The following is a 13,954-nucleotide window of genomic DNA, read 5'->3' as shown; positions in this document are numbered from 1 at the left end:
TTTCCTCCAGAAAAATGGAGGTTAAAGTTCAATCATGCACATCCCTCAGTTCTGCTACAGTAAAGGGAATTTCAGCAGAGTTCAGCAGCCATTAACATACACTGCTTTCTTGGCAACTTGTGCAGTTGTGGCAATAGCCCAGACTTAACTTTTGACTTTGTAATTGCTATGAATAATATTATAAATCTTGCAGGTAGACTTACCTATGATCCATGATGTGGGGGACCTGCATTTCAAACTCAAGTTATGTCAGTGGCTTGTGTATTTCCTGTTGAGAAATACAGACCTTAAAATAGTTGAAAACTGAGAGTTAGTGAAAAGCTGGAGCTGAAGTGAAAAATTTTTGCATAACTGCATCCTTATTGCTGCTGTTCTTAGACCAGTGTGCAGGAGTCCGTCAAAGGGTGTGCCCTGTAAAATGCCCCATAGAAGAGAGGGAAATCATGAAGTGACGTTATACTGCCTTCAGTTTTTCCACTCATCTCCAATTTTCCCATTTCTATAAACAATTTCAAAATTTTAGGATATAGAATTGATGACAATAATCTATCTTATGTTCTCTGCAGTAGGGCACAGGATTTTGTCTTTCTGAAAATAATTAACTGGTCACATAGCTGTTTTGAAACTTGATTTATATAATGAGATGATGCTCAGCCAAAAGCAGAATTTAGTAACTGTTTATATGACTGTTCTAGAACTTGTTAAATTTACGGCAGAGTTGTTTGGCACGGCTGTAATGAAATCAAAACAAACCAGGATCCCACAGAGCATTCCTTGTGATTATTAATTCTACGATTCTATGGTTTCTTGTCATTAGAAGCGTGGTAGATAAATTTGTTGATGTAGTCTGTTTTGTTGCAGCACGATGTGATACCTACCAAGACCATTTATATAGTTGAACTTTGATAACTTTCTACTTATAGTAAGTCTGTATATATTCACAATGTTTTTACTTTAAAAGTTGGTTTGTTTTCTTGCAGTTTTCACCATTCCATGCAACCTTATTGGCCTCTTGCTCCTATGATTTTACTGTAAGGTACAGTACTTTATTTTTAATTGGATAAAAATAGAAAGATAATCTATTTTAATGTGGCTTGCGATAGAAAACAGTTCTAGAGAGGACATACTGAAGTGCAGTTAATGTTGCCATCAGATGTTTCATAAACTATGTTGAAAATGCACCGGAACTTCTGCGAGTTCCCCTGGCTGCCCAGTATATCTGATACTGCTGAGAATTTTAAAGCTGATTAAAAGACCTGAAGAAGTGTAATATGATAGTGGGATTTCTCTAAGATACCCACTGTCATAAGTCAATAAACTGTGAAGTACATTCCTGAATATCTCAGTCACATTCTTTGATCTATATTTTAATTTTTTAACATGGACTGTATGTATATTTCTAACATGGATTCCCATTTAGAAATGGGAGAAGCCCTCTTGCCTCCAAAAATGACTGCAAAGTTATCCCACTTGTCCAAATCATAGCAATTGATGTCACTTCTGGTTGTGTTCTGAGTGGTCTGACACCAAACATAGAAAGGTTCTGTTTCCAAAGGGAAATCTTGCTAATTCTCAGTGCTTGTACATGTTTCTAAATCATAAATCTGTACAGTCTTGTGCCATATATAAAGTTACAACATGAAGTTAGCCTTGTAAGCGTTGTAGGAATTCTGTTTATTTTCGAAAGTTCTACTGGAAGAGCTGGAACACTCTGTTTTCTTTGAAGCTCCCAGCTCCCAGAATGCAGCTAACAGAAGCATGCAGGGGTGCAAAGGGGCTCTGAAGCTCTGCTATAGATGGTGAAGTACTGCTGGACATTGTACAGTGACAATGATGACATTTCACAGGGACATAGTTACTGGAGCAGCTGTCCTTGGCAACCTCAGTAGCACTAAAGAGGATGTTGCCTTCTAGGTCTTAGCTGTGGGGAATGCCTGATGCCTCTTCCTGAGGCTGAGGGTGGTGTCACCTGTGGAAGATGTATTCTCTTTGAGGTACTGAGGGGAAGGAGTTACAGGAGGAGATGAGCAGTCTGTACACCATCAAGGATCGTGAATGCAAGATTTACAGGTCTTTACAGATATCCCTGAGAGGTGAGAGCCCAAATCCCACAGTCCAAGGAAGGAGGAGAGACAGTTAGAGACTATGTTTCAAGCAGTAGAGAATAAGGGTAAAGATTCTCTTGATGGGAAAAGCTGGAGATCTGAGACATCTGGCAACACACATTGGAGCTAGAGATTTAGTGCCCTGGAAGTGGATGAGCAACACCAGGCTCAGTCAGGGAAGGTGTCAGAATCAGCTGAGCCTGAATCAAGTGTCTGCAGCAAAAGAAAAATGTGCATTATCACTGGAGAGTGCTTCCTATTGCATTCCCTCTCTAGGTATCTGTCTGCTAACACACTTTGCTATCTTGGATGGTTTTGTTGCCTCCCTTGGGTTGAGGTCCAGGAGGCTGTGGAGAAACTGCTAAGGTTTGTTCAGATTCAGAACGCTTCCTTTTCTCACTTATGATTCTTATGTTACTGAAAGAGGTGATCATGAATATATCAAGTGTGGCTACATGGCACTGGGAGCTCAGGTGGTGTTTTCCTTGATCCTGACAGTGAAGGAGAAAGGTTCAGAGAGGAAAAGACATCTGCATCAAGTCAACACTTGGCTGCATACCTGGTGTCATGAGCAGGGCTTAGTCTTTTACAAACACAAAGTCCTTTTTAAGCGATGGGGCACTGTGAGGCAGGCACAAGATTCGTCTGATAATGTAGGGTAGGAGCATCTTTGCCAAGAGACTTGCTAACTTACTGAGGAGTGTTGTAAATGACACTCAGGGCAGAGTGACTCAGGGCGGGTATCAGGGCAGAGTGACTGTAATCTGAAGAGAATAAAAGCATGAGGATCAGAGAGGATTTTGCGTTTTGTGTTTTGTGACCTGTGAAAGTGACCTTACACCTGAGTATAGCAAAGGAGAGAAACGGGGAATTAGAAGTCCACGTGTGGCAGCAGAGGTATGGCCTCTTGGGGATTATAAAGAGATGGTGGAACCACTCACAAGACTGGAGTGCTGCAATGAATAAAGACTCCTCAAGAAAGAGAGGCACGGAAGGCAAGGTGGTGATAATGGCAAATCTGTCTGTTTCCCAGTCCAGTTACTCCCTTAAATTTTTGGTCCCTACATGGGCTTATTCCTTTCAAAAATTATACCTTTTTGTTGTAGATTAGAACTGGATGGTGAGATTATATAATACGCCTGTCCCCCACAGGCATGCCATTTTTTCACTAAAGGACTTAAGTGCTTGAGAACATTTCTTTATGTTAATTGTTATTATTTTGCTTACTGTAATAAGGTAGTCCCTTACCAGTGATACCCACTGGCATGTAGTTGCTGCTAGGGGCCTGACAGTGTAAGTACTGTGATGTACATATGTATATAACTGTCTAGACCGCTGTACCCACATTCTGTCTTACATAAAATGCTTAATTTTGTTTGTGTTTCAAATGCATTTCTCATAGACTAGTGGTCTGTGGAAGATTATTTATGTGATCTTACTTAACATGCTTTACTGATGCTCTGCTAGCTGGTTTGCAGTGTATTGTTTCTCAAAAGACTTCTAGGTCTAAGATGAAAAGTGGTTATTGATTTCTTCCAGTGGCCTTGTCTGAGCAATAAGACAAATAATCAGCATGCTGATGCATTGAAGTGACTTGATTGTGTTGTCATGCTCTTCCTGTTTTTGACAGCAACTGTCTGTCCTTCAGGTTTGGCTCTAACGCAATTCATGTGGTACTGAAACCTAGTGCAGTTTAGCTCTGACATTTTCATATGTGGAAACTGTCAGTAAAGACAGAGAGCTCCTAGCTCACATAACAGTGTGTCTGTAAATGCAGACCTTGGGGACCTCTTCACAAAATTCACTCTAGGCATTATTTTTCTGTCCAAATAATTACTTGTTGTGACTAGGGACAGAGGACAGGGTTGAAGAGATGAAATAAAGATTTTTAACAGTTTTCTAAAACTATTAGTTGTTGGGTTTGGTATAAGTGAACAAACAACAGAGAAAAGTCTTTGGAAAAACGTGTCACAAGCGAACTATTCTGCATAATGGAGGAAACTTGTTACCATAAGACTTTGGGAACATCTCTTTTAAAGAATATATTGTACCTCTATCACATATCCTGTACTGTCATTTACAGAAAAGAATGTAGCTTACTGTAAGAAGTAGAGTTTACTTAGGAATGTTCAGAGTTTGACTGGATGCACCATACACTCTACATGCACATACATGCCCACATCCTGCCATGTATGCACATGAATATACACCACACACGTGTAGGTGTGTGGAGATGAGTATATGCACACATATAAATACATTTAAATTTAAGAATAAAAATCCTTGATAAATATATAAAAGACAGAAGAGAAGTAGGGATTCCAGTACATGGCATTAATTCTGGATCTTGTTGAACCTACTGAAGGGCTGTGACTTTTTAGTTCCATTTGATAGCAGTTCATAGAACAGCATGGTGTGGCAGTCCTTTAGAAACAGATTCATTTCAGTGTTCTTTTAATAGCAGTTTAGTTATGCGATTGCTCATTTATATTCTTTAATGTTTCTGTTTGAAGTTCAGAATTATCTGCAAGCATTAACTTATAGTAGATAACTGGATATAGCATAGCCTACTATGTAAGCTCTATAATATTAAATGTTACTGAAGCTTTATAGTTTGACCAGACAACAGCACATCTTAGATCAGATTACCAAACTACCGTGTAAGAGGCAGGGGTTTTGTTTGTTTCAGGTAGAACAGCTAGTTTGGCACATCATCACAACTGGATATCTAAAAGCAAAAAATAGTAGCTTGAAAGCAAAGTTAACAATCCTTAGCTTTATCCTTTGCAAACAGAATAGTGATTGCATCTGTGCACTGTAGTCAAGCTACTGAAAAGAAACCTAGTTCACATGCCAACTTCATACTGGGAGCTAAGAAAAAGTTTTTACGTACTTGGGTATAATGGTTTGAATTTAACCCCTCTCCAGTAAATGCTTTGTTGAGACAAATTTTTTCTATGCAATTTCCTTACTCTTTGGAAGAGTTCAGAAAAAATGTAGGTCAATTAAAGAGCAGATTTAACACAAACGAATCATTAAAATGCCAGGAAATGCACAAAGTACTGTAACATTTCCAGGACTTCTTTAGGTCTGCATGCATATTCTTAAACATTATCTCTATCAAAATTCAGTTTGGAAGAACATCAGAGTCATCTTTTACTGGAATAACTGTTTTGTGTTTTTGGACTCTTCACTATGAAAAAGAAATCTTGGTGCATTAGGCACAGACAGTGCTCACCAAAATCTACACAGAAGATCTGATAAATTATAGAGCTTCATTAAGCTGGTATCAGGCCAGATCTTGAATTGTATTTACAGAAGCTTGCCCCTAAGGCAAAAAGGCAGCTTTTGTTAAAAATTTTTCTATACTGGACATCATCTCTGCAACACACTTTAAGGTAAACCACTGTCTCCAGCTCTTCATCACCATGTACAAGTTCAGTAACTTTGATCACAAATCTTATGGAATAAGGCTGCTCATAAAAAAACCTGGTTTTCACTTCAGTTAATTATCTTTATTATCCTTGTAGTGAGATATAATCCAGAGTATTGCCTTAAGGAAGGTAGGAGATGTAGCATTAATTCACCACCTGTCTAATCTGCTAGCTCCTCATCATGCAGCAACATGCATCGTACTACCTAGTACAGACGCTGGAACCTGAAATGATACTTGCTGCCTTTTTTCCCAGCTAGTGGTGAAGACGCAGGGGCAGGAGGTAAGGGTAGAGTGGGGAGGAGGACAAGATAGGAGATAGGTAGGAGAAACAATGTTTGGGTTCTAAAAGTACTTTGGTAGGGGAGCACAGGGCTTCATGATTCTGCAACAGGTGGTACGAAGTACAAAATCCAGGCTTTTTTTCTTCACATAATGCCTTGCTTAGAATAAGCAGTCCACTTGGAATATACGTGCAGCTTATTAATTGCATGTGAAGTGCATGTAAAATAAATTAAAAAAACTAAAAAAATGAGGGAAAAGGTATACTTTTAACAATTCCATTGTAAAAACGTTTTAAGAAACTGCACTCATAGGTTTTGGGGTATCGTCAGTCAGTGCAGATGTGACTGAAGTTGTGACTTCTAGTTATAACATACATGATATGGGTAAAAATAGCAGTTCTGTCTAAGTGACACACCTGTGATTGTACAGGCTGTACAGACCTGTAATGGACCCTAAAATCTTATGTGGTTGTCTGGCCCACTTTTTAAGTTCATGCTGCTGACTGTGTAGACACAATTCAAGTAATGCAAGCACTTGCAAAGCTTGTGCTGTGAATGCCTGTACAGCCATCCTGCTGGGGTAAACAGTGTCTTAGGAAACTTGCAGTGCTGTTTCAGTCTTCAGAATGTGATGGAGGTTCACTGTGAATATAATGTTGTCACCATGCTGGTTTTGGAAGCTGTGCTGTAGACAGTGTTTCTCGCTTTGGACTGCAAAGTTGTTATGAGAGCCATCATTAATTTGCCATCAATGGTTCTCAGTCCTGACACTGAACATTTTTTTGAGCTTTAGCTAGTAATTATTCTTATATTAAAAAAATCAAAGCTCCCAGTCAGTCTGTTGTACTTGAACTGAGTTGCAGTACTCTTAAACTGTAAACTGCTTCTGCCTTTTACAACAAGACTTTATAGAACAAACACCACATTGTCCTACTATTTTTAAAATTGATCAGAAAGTCTTTTCTAAGTTTTTATTCATGTAGCTCTGAAGTTAACTCCTTTAATTTTAGTTTTCAGTTATAAGCATCTGTCTTTCAAGAGTTAGTAGAGAGCTAGTGTGGTAAGGAAGGCTACCACTATTACTTAGAAACAGCAAGACTTGTTTCCTTACCTTCTTAGGAACAAATGTGGGAGGATGAAAATGCTGAGGTGGTCTTTTGCTCCTCTCTCCTGCAAAATAAATTGTTTATCTTAGATCTCAGGTACTAGGAAAAAATTAAGAGGGTTGTTGCTATGACAAAGCCATTGTGCTGACACCAGTGTCCTTGTTTATGAAGGAAATAACATCTACATATTAAACAAACTGACCCTGCTGGCTCCAGTGTTTGCTATTTTACCTGAATCGCTTTGAACTTACAGTTCTTTCAGTGTAGTTAGTCTGATAATCAGCTGTTCTTGTTCAGTATTTTCACTTTCCCCAATAAGAGCAAGGCAAAGAGACCTCTGTAATTGTTACAGAAGTAATAAAGCATATAATTGACCCCCGTGGGAAAATTTGAACTGTAGAAAATTCGATTACAGCTGCCAGCCCACAAAATATGCTGTGCTGTGCAGCCTATGGACTTTTCAAAACAGTATATACAACACAAGAGAGAGGAACTAATCTTTGATTTGTGGCATCATATGGGGTATTGTCAGTGTTTTATTATCTGAAAGTTCTATTCTGAATCCTTTTCTTTAACGACTGAGGTGTCTTTTACCTATATGTTGTCCCATCCACTCTTACATCTCTCTTATCCTTGCTGTTAATTGCATTCATGGACATTACGTCTAATGGGACAGTAGCTGGGAGAAGTAGAGCACCTCAGATGTCTATTTTCTAAGTATTTTCTATCAACCAAGGCTTGAAACAAAAATTGCTTTTTAAAATGTGAACTAGTGGAATTAACTGTGTAATGCAGCTGATCTCTGTAGTATAAATTTGTTATTAAATTACAATATTAAATTCTGTTTTACAGGAACACAATATGAATGACTGAGATCTCTAAATGAATGTGTAATTTTCATTTAAATAAAGACCCTATAGTTAATGATACCAAAAACTGAGGAAAAAATAATAAATTGTGCTAATGTCTTTCAGGGATAAAATTCCCCAGCCCTCAAGAAATATAACGAGTATTTTAGCCTAAATTTTTTTACTCTGCTTTAATAGTGTCCCAAAGACTGCTCCTCAGTGCCAACTTTGATCTCAGTTTCTGCAACAGGAGACAAAGATGGCTTTGCCCAGTGGGCTTTAATTTATGCAAATCAGCAGATGGCTTTGCAGGAATATGATTTGTTATGTTTCCTAAGTGGATGAGTTTGCTTTTTTAAATATCCTGGCAGCAACAGATTTGTCAATATCTTGCATTATATTTTTGAAATGGCCTTTCAATTACTTTAATTGTGGTTTGTTTGATTTTTTTTTTTTCCTCTCTCTCTTTCCCTTTTCCTCTTTTATTTTCTCTATAGATTCTGGGACTTTTCCAAGCCTAATCCTTTGCTGGAAACAGTTGAGCATCATACTGAATTTACATGTGGACTGGATTTAAGTCTTCACAACCGTGGTCAGGTAAGAGCTGGATGAATTTACTTTTTGCCTATTATAGCCACAATGGTCATGGCTGGACTGCAGGACTCATATCCTGAATAAGTCACCAGATTGCAGAAAGCTTCTGGAAGTGAGTCTGGCTGATTGCTTATTAAATAAACATCATTTCAGGTCCATTTTTATTTATAAAGCAGTTACTTGCATTGGGTAGGAAAGGAGGACAGGACAGACAAAATAGCAAAATCAGATAACTGAAAGCCATGGTGAGCTCAGGGAAAATGAAGTAGTTTTGTTTCAGAAGGAAGAGTAATAGAGAAGAGCCCAGAATGCAAAGTTGAGATACAGAGCTTTCTTCCATCTATTTAGATTGTCAGGTTAAACATCGGTAGTGTCGCACATGATGCCTAGACCTGGTTTCTCATACTGTTTGGAGGACTGTAAGAGGCTTAATATGTGGTTGAAATTCTAAAATTCTAACTTCCTCAGCTATTATCGTAAATGAGTGGAACCCTTTATCAGTGGCACTTTTATTTGTCTAGTGGTTCTGGTAAGATTCTGCTCTCCTTCTGTTGCTACAGTCATTTCTATTTTGTAAGCAGAGGATTTTTTTTTGTAGTATGAACTGGTGGTTTTGGACAAGAAACTCAGAAAACCTGAAGTAATTATTTGCTTTAAAATGAGAAAGCCTTTAGTTTTCACTAGAAAGTACTGTAACTGAGTTAACAGTAACTAATGCATTATTTAATGTGCCACAGATATTACTTACATCTAGATTCCTCTTAAATTCAGAATGAAATGAATTTTTTATCCCAGATAAAAATCTGCATTTGTGGTTGCATAACATCCACATTCAAATTCTGTTTGGACAAAGCAAATAAAACCATTGTAATTCCTGCTGATAAAAGGACACAGGAGAAGGGTATAAGTTTGGCAAAATACTTAGCTTAATGCATGTGGAACCATTCTAGCCAAATGATAGCTTGATGAGTTTTCTGCCTGGTTGGTTGTTCCTTTAATTCTGTTGCTTCAGCGGTGCTGCAGTAACTGTTCAGGAGGCCAAGCTGTGAACCACATAGGGGAATTTGTGAGGCTGAAAAAAACCTCTCAACATTCAGGTTATTTTTTTTATTAATGCAGGTCAAGAATGCTTAAAGGCCACTTGCTGGGAATTAAAACTTCATCCCAAGTGACTGCATAGATAGGATTCTACCTGAATTGGGTCCAGAGGGAGCAGCAAGCATAGCTTAGTACACTTAGGGCCTCACAGTGCTACAGCTCTGCATGTGCTGAGCCCAGTTCAGCTTTCTATGAAGTTGGTGTGGGTTTTGCATTGGATCTGAATGAGGCAAGAAGATTTTCTTTTCATTTTGTATTGAGGATGTGATTACATCTTGACTGTAAGCCCATGGCTTCGTGGTAGATAATGAATTGAAAGAAAACTGCTGCACATGCACTAGTATGTTGAAAAAAAAGGAAAATGATGGTGTGCATAACTATCAACATTAGGGCATTTGTGCATTCAGGTATCCTTTTTTCCATGCAGAAATTCTACAAGTCCAGTGTTGGACTTAATGCCCAGAATCTGTAAATCTGGGGTACATATCTGTATTTACTGCATGCCAATGTGCGTTCCAGACAGAAGTTTGGCATTTGCAACAGCTTTAATATTCCTCTGTTTTTTTCTGTTGAGTTCATTTAATCTATTGTGAGGGTTGGATATCACAGCAATGCAAAATCTAAATGTTTTGGTTTTTAAAAGAAGTTTAAAAACCTGTGATAGAATTAAACTCTCACTAAGTTAAAGAATGAACACAAGGGAAACTTAACCCTCATTTTTAAAGGAAGACCAATGAGATATCACCTTGAGTACTCTGTTCAGCTCTGGGGCTTGCAGCAAAAATAGGACATGGACCTGTTGGAATGAGTCCAGAAGAAGGCCATGAAGATGATCAGGGGGCTGAAGCACCTCTCCTGTGAAGACAGGCTGAGAGGGTTGGGGTTCTTCAGCCTGGAGAAGAGAAGGCTCTGGGGAGACCTTATAGAACCTTCCAGTACTTAAAGGAGTCCTCCAAGAGAGCTGGCGAGGGACTTCTTACAAGGGCATGTAGTTATAGGACAAGATATAATGCCTTCAAACTGAAAGACGGTGAGGTAGGTATAAGGAAGAAATTATTTACTGTGAGGATGGTGAGACACTGGAATAGGTTGCCCAAAGAAGTTGTGGATGGAAGTGCTCAAGGCCAGGCTGGATGAGACTTTGAGTGACCTGGTCTTGTGGAGGGTGTCTCTGCCAATGTCAAGGGGGTTGGAACTAGATGATCTTTAAGGTCCTTTCCAGCCCAAAGCATTCTGTGATTCTGTGAATGCTTACTGAATAGTTGCTTCCAGTATGAGCACATGCAGCCTTTCCCTGGCTTCTGCATCAATGCAACAAAGATAATTTGCTTTAATTTTATGCTGCTGTTCCCAATATGTAGGTTGCCTTCACGTCTGCTCTTTATCAATCTGATAATGAGCTCTATTGTTTATTCGTGTATTTGCATGATTTGTGATTTTTCATGTATGCTTTATAAGGAGTTACGACTTGAGATTTGAACTTCTCTCCTTCAGGGAGAAGGAGAAGGAGCATCCAGGGAGAATGCAGGGTATTTTATTAGTAATGGACAAGCTATTCATTTATACTCAAATTAAGTATCATTCTGGTAATTTACCTTTGTTTTCATTCTTAATGATATTTTTGTTGTCTAGACAGATTGTTTTATTTGGCTTTGCCCAATGAACTTCAGCATTTTTGAAGTATCTTTTGCATGTCAAGGGAAAAACTATCTGCACTATTGGAAAAATGTTCAAAATAGATATTATGATTAATTAGCTAACATAGGAATTATGAGACATTCCTGTGGAACTGATTGAGTTTTGAACAGAACCCTCAGGCACACAGAAGGTACATGCAGGCAGGCTGGTTCTTGCACAGTATCTGCTAATGGAGGCAATATGTGGAGAGAGATCTAGTCATAAGGAATTGGTTGTGAAAAGGACCCATTAGTATTAGCTGGATGAAACAGAAAACTCCTTTGGCCTAAATTAAAGATTCTAGTATCTGTTTTGGAGTGTGTGCCTCTATGTAAAGTAAGTGTTTTTTGAAAGCTTTGCATTTTAAAGATCAGCTGTTGTTTGGTTTAGTTTTTTCCCCCCACCATAATGTTAGTGTTAGGTTCACAGCAATTTGAAACAACAAACAAACTTTCAGATGCATAGAAAGATGGGTACTTCACAGTGCAAAGCATTAACAGAAATGATCCTCATGATATTCAGGGTATTTCTCTATTAAACTGCAAGTGCTGATGTGAGAGCTTGCCAGGCAGGTTGTCTAGGAGAAAATACTCCCAACTCCCCCTTTCAACCAAAGTAGCTTTGGCACACACAAGAACAGTGACAAGACCCTAAACACCAAAAATCTTTTAAATTTGTAATGGCGTGTAGCATTAAGAACTGAACAAATCTCTTCACCTTGTCAGCCACATTAAGAGTATACAGTTTTTTAAACCAGATAAGTTCTTTCCGAAGTTTGAGGATAAGGGAAACAATTAAAGTTTGCTTCTTTCTATACACACTAGATATGCATAGGAAGTATGTAGGGATTATAAAACTGGTAATCAGCTATGTACTATTCCTCACTTGGGGCTGTTAATGCTAGACCATATAGTGGAGTTGTACTCTGTAGCTCACTGGATTTCTTATTTCTCTCCTGATACTTACTTTCCCTGTATGTGATCTCTGAGTGTTCTGATGAATTAAAATGTAATACTCCTTTAAGCCCGTTTCTTACTGGGATTTTGCTGTGTTTACATTTGTGCTTACATGCTGTAGCTAACTTCTTTTGGTATTGTTTGTGCAGCTTTATTTAAAAGCAGCCTTTTTCTTATGCTGTAGGTTAATGTGATATGGCAGTCATGAATTAATTTTAGATGTCTTTAGGCAATCCATTAATGACACAGATAAAAAGTACAGATCCTGTGAACAGTCACTTCTTGTCTTGATTCTGAAATTATTTCAATAAGTATATGAAGAATAAAAAATACATATATACCACAAATTTCTTTAAATCATGGACAGAAAAAATACCCAGCCATTTCTGTTGTAATTCTAAAGCTGTATTTTGCTTTATACAAACGTGAGAGATGCAGAAGCTCTGAATTTTGTCTGAAAACCTTTTTCAGCTACACGTCACATCTGTTCTGAACTCTATAAAGCAGCCAATGGAAAGTATAAATTAATGCTTTCCATTGAGTCAGGCTTTCTGTCTTCTGCTGAGAATAGGATTAAATATCTAATGGGAACAGGAGAGGAATCTTTCCATTTCTCTATATTTTTATGTTGCACACAATGACATTCCTAAGTTGCAAGGATACGTGATTTTTAACGGACATGATGGCAAGTGGTGTAGTGGCTCAGAACACTTGATATGCGAAAAGCACGTTAGACATCTGTGACATGCCAAATCAGAACAAGACTTCATGACATACAATACTGAGCTAGCTCCCTTAGGAAATTAAAAACGTTCTGCACCAAATGAGGGTAAGCCAAATGTCGGTTCTGTAGTTCAAAATCATCTTGTTACCTGAATGCGTGTTGAAGTCTGGGTTTTAGAATAACTTATGTACAGCACAAATAGCGATCACTTACGATTTGCTTTTACTGTGAATGTGTGTGTTTGGATCATAATTACACTACAAATAGACAGCTGTCTCTCTAAATAGTTATTTCTGTCAACATAGGTTGGGAGGAAACTTGTTTTCTCTAGTCCTCTGTCTAGCTGCACCTCCTTATTTTTCCAGTTCTCCTCCCCTCCTTCTGGTGGGGTTGGAGTGAGCGAGCAGCTGTGTGGTACTTCATTGCCGGCTGGGGTTAAACCATGATGCCCAATCCATAATACCACATATTATGTATGATACATTGATAATACCAGTGGAGGACCCATGACTCTTCTGCTCTGTGTTACACTGTCCTTGTGATTCAGCTGTCCTGAACCTCCAGCTTCTTCTCCCTAAAGCTGCAGGGTATCGCCAGCACATGGTGCCAAACCACAGTCTGCTCCTTCCTTGCACCTGGCTAAGAGGTAGTTAGAACTGAGCAGAGGTGCCTGCTTTGTAGCATCGGTCTGTTGATCCCATGAAACGTTTCTGTACTGATGGTATTATGCATCACTACAATTTTAAAAGCTGTAATTTCTTACTAGTTGGAGGGACGTCGTAGCCAAACTGTATATACTTGAGCTGCATGCCCTGAAGGTAACTTGATATCTGGTTCTAAATTTGTCCAGCTTTATGGAGAAATTTTTGGTCATCTGTCAAGTTTCGGTGTACAGGTTTGTTCTGCTACTTGTTTTCTTTGTGCACCTTTTGCAGTGTGCTGCGTTAGTTGTGCCAACACACGAAGCAGGAGAACAGACAGGAGGGGCTGCTGAAGTTGGCTTAACGGGTATAGCCAAATATAATGCAGAGGATGTCTTTAGTGAGGCTGTTTGGCTTCGTATTTTGCCGTTCATTTAAATTAACTGTTCACCCTCAGCAGGCCCAGAAATATTGATTGTTCCATACAA

At 38.6% G+C, this 13,954-nt stretch overlaps 1 protein-coding gene across 1 annotated transcript in view; it reads left to right on the top strand.

Moving 5' to 3' along the window:
- PEX7 (peroxisomal biogenesis factor 7) overlaps window positions 1-13,954 on the top strand; it is a 44,706-nt gene that overhangs the window by 23,052 nt on the left and 7,700 nt on the right. The window contains exons 8-9 of the mRNA XM_064649424.1: window positions 981-1,036; window positions 8,274-8,373. Coding sequence (XP_064505494.1) covers window positions 981-1,036; window positions 8,274-8,373 — 156 coding nt within the window. The remainder of the gene's footprint in view (window positions 1-980; window positions 1,037-8,273; window positions 8,374-13,954) is intronic.

This window comes from Pseudopipra pipra, chromosome 3 (genome assembly GCF_036250125.1).
Source record: "Pseudopipra pipra isolate bDixPip1 chromosome 3, bDixPip1.hap1, whole genome shotgun sequence".
Classification (NCBI taxonomy): Eukaryota; Metazoa; Chordata; class Aves; order Passeriformes; family Pipridae; genus Pseudopipra; species Pseudopipra pipra.
The sequence above is the reverse complement of the archived record's forward strand: the minus strand, read 5'-3'. Positions and strand labels throughout refer to the sequence as shown.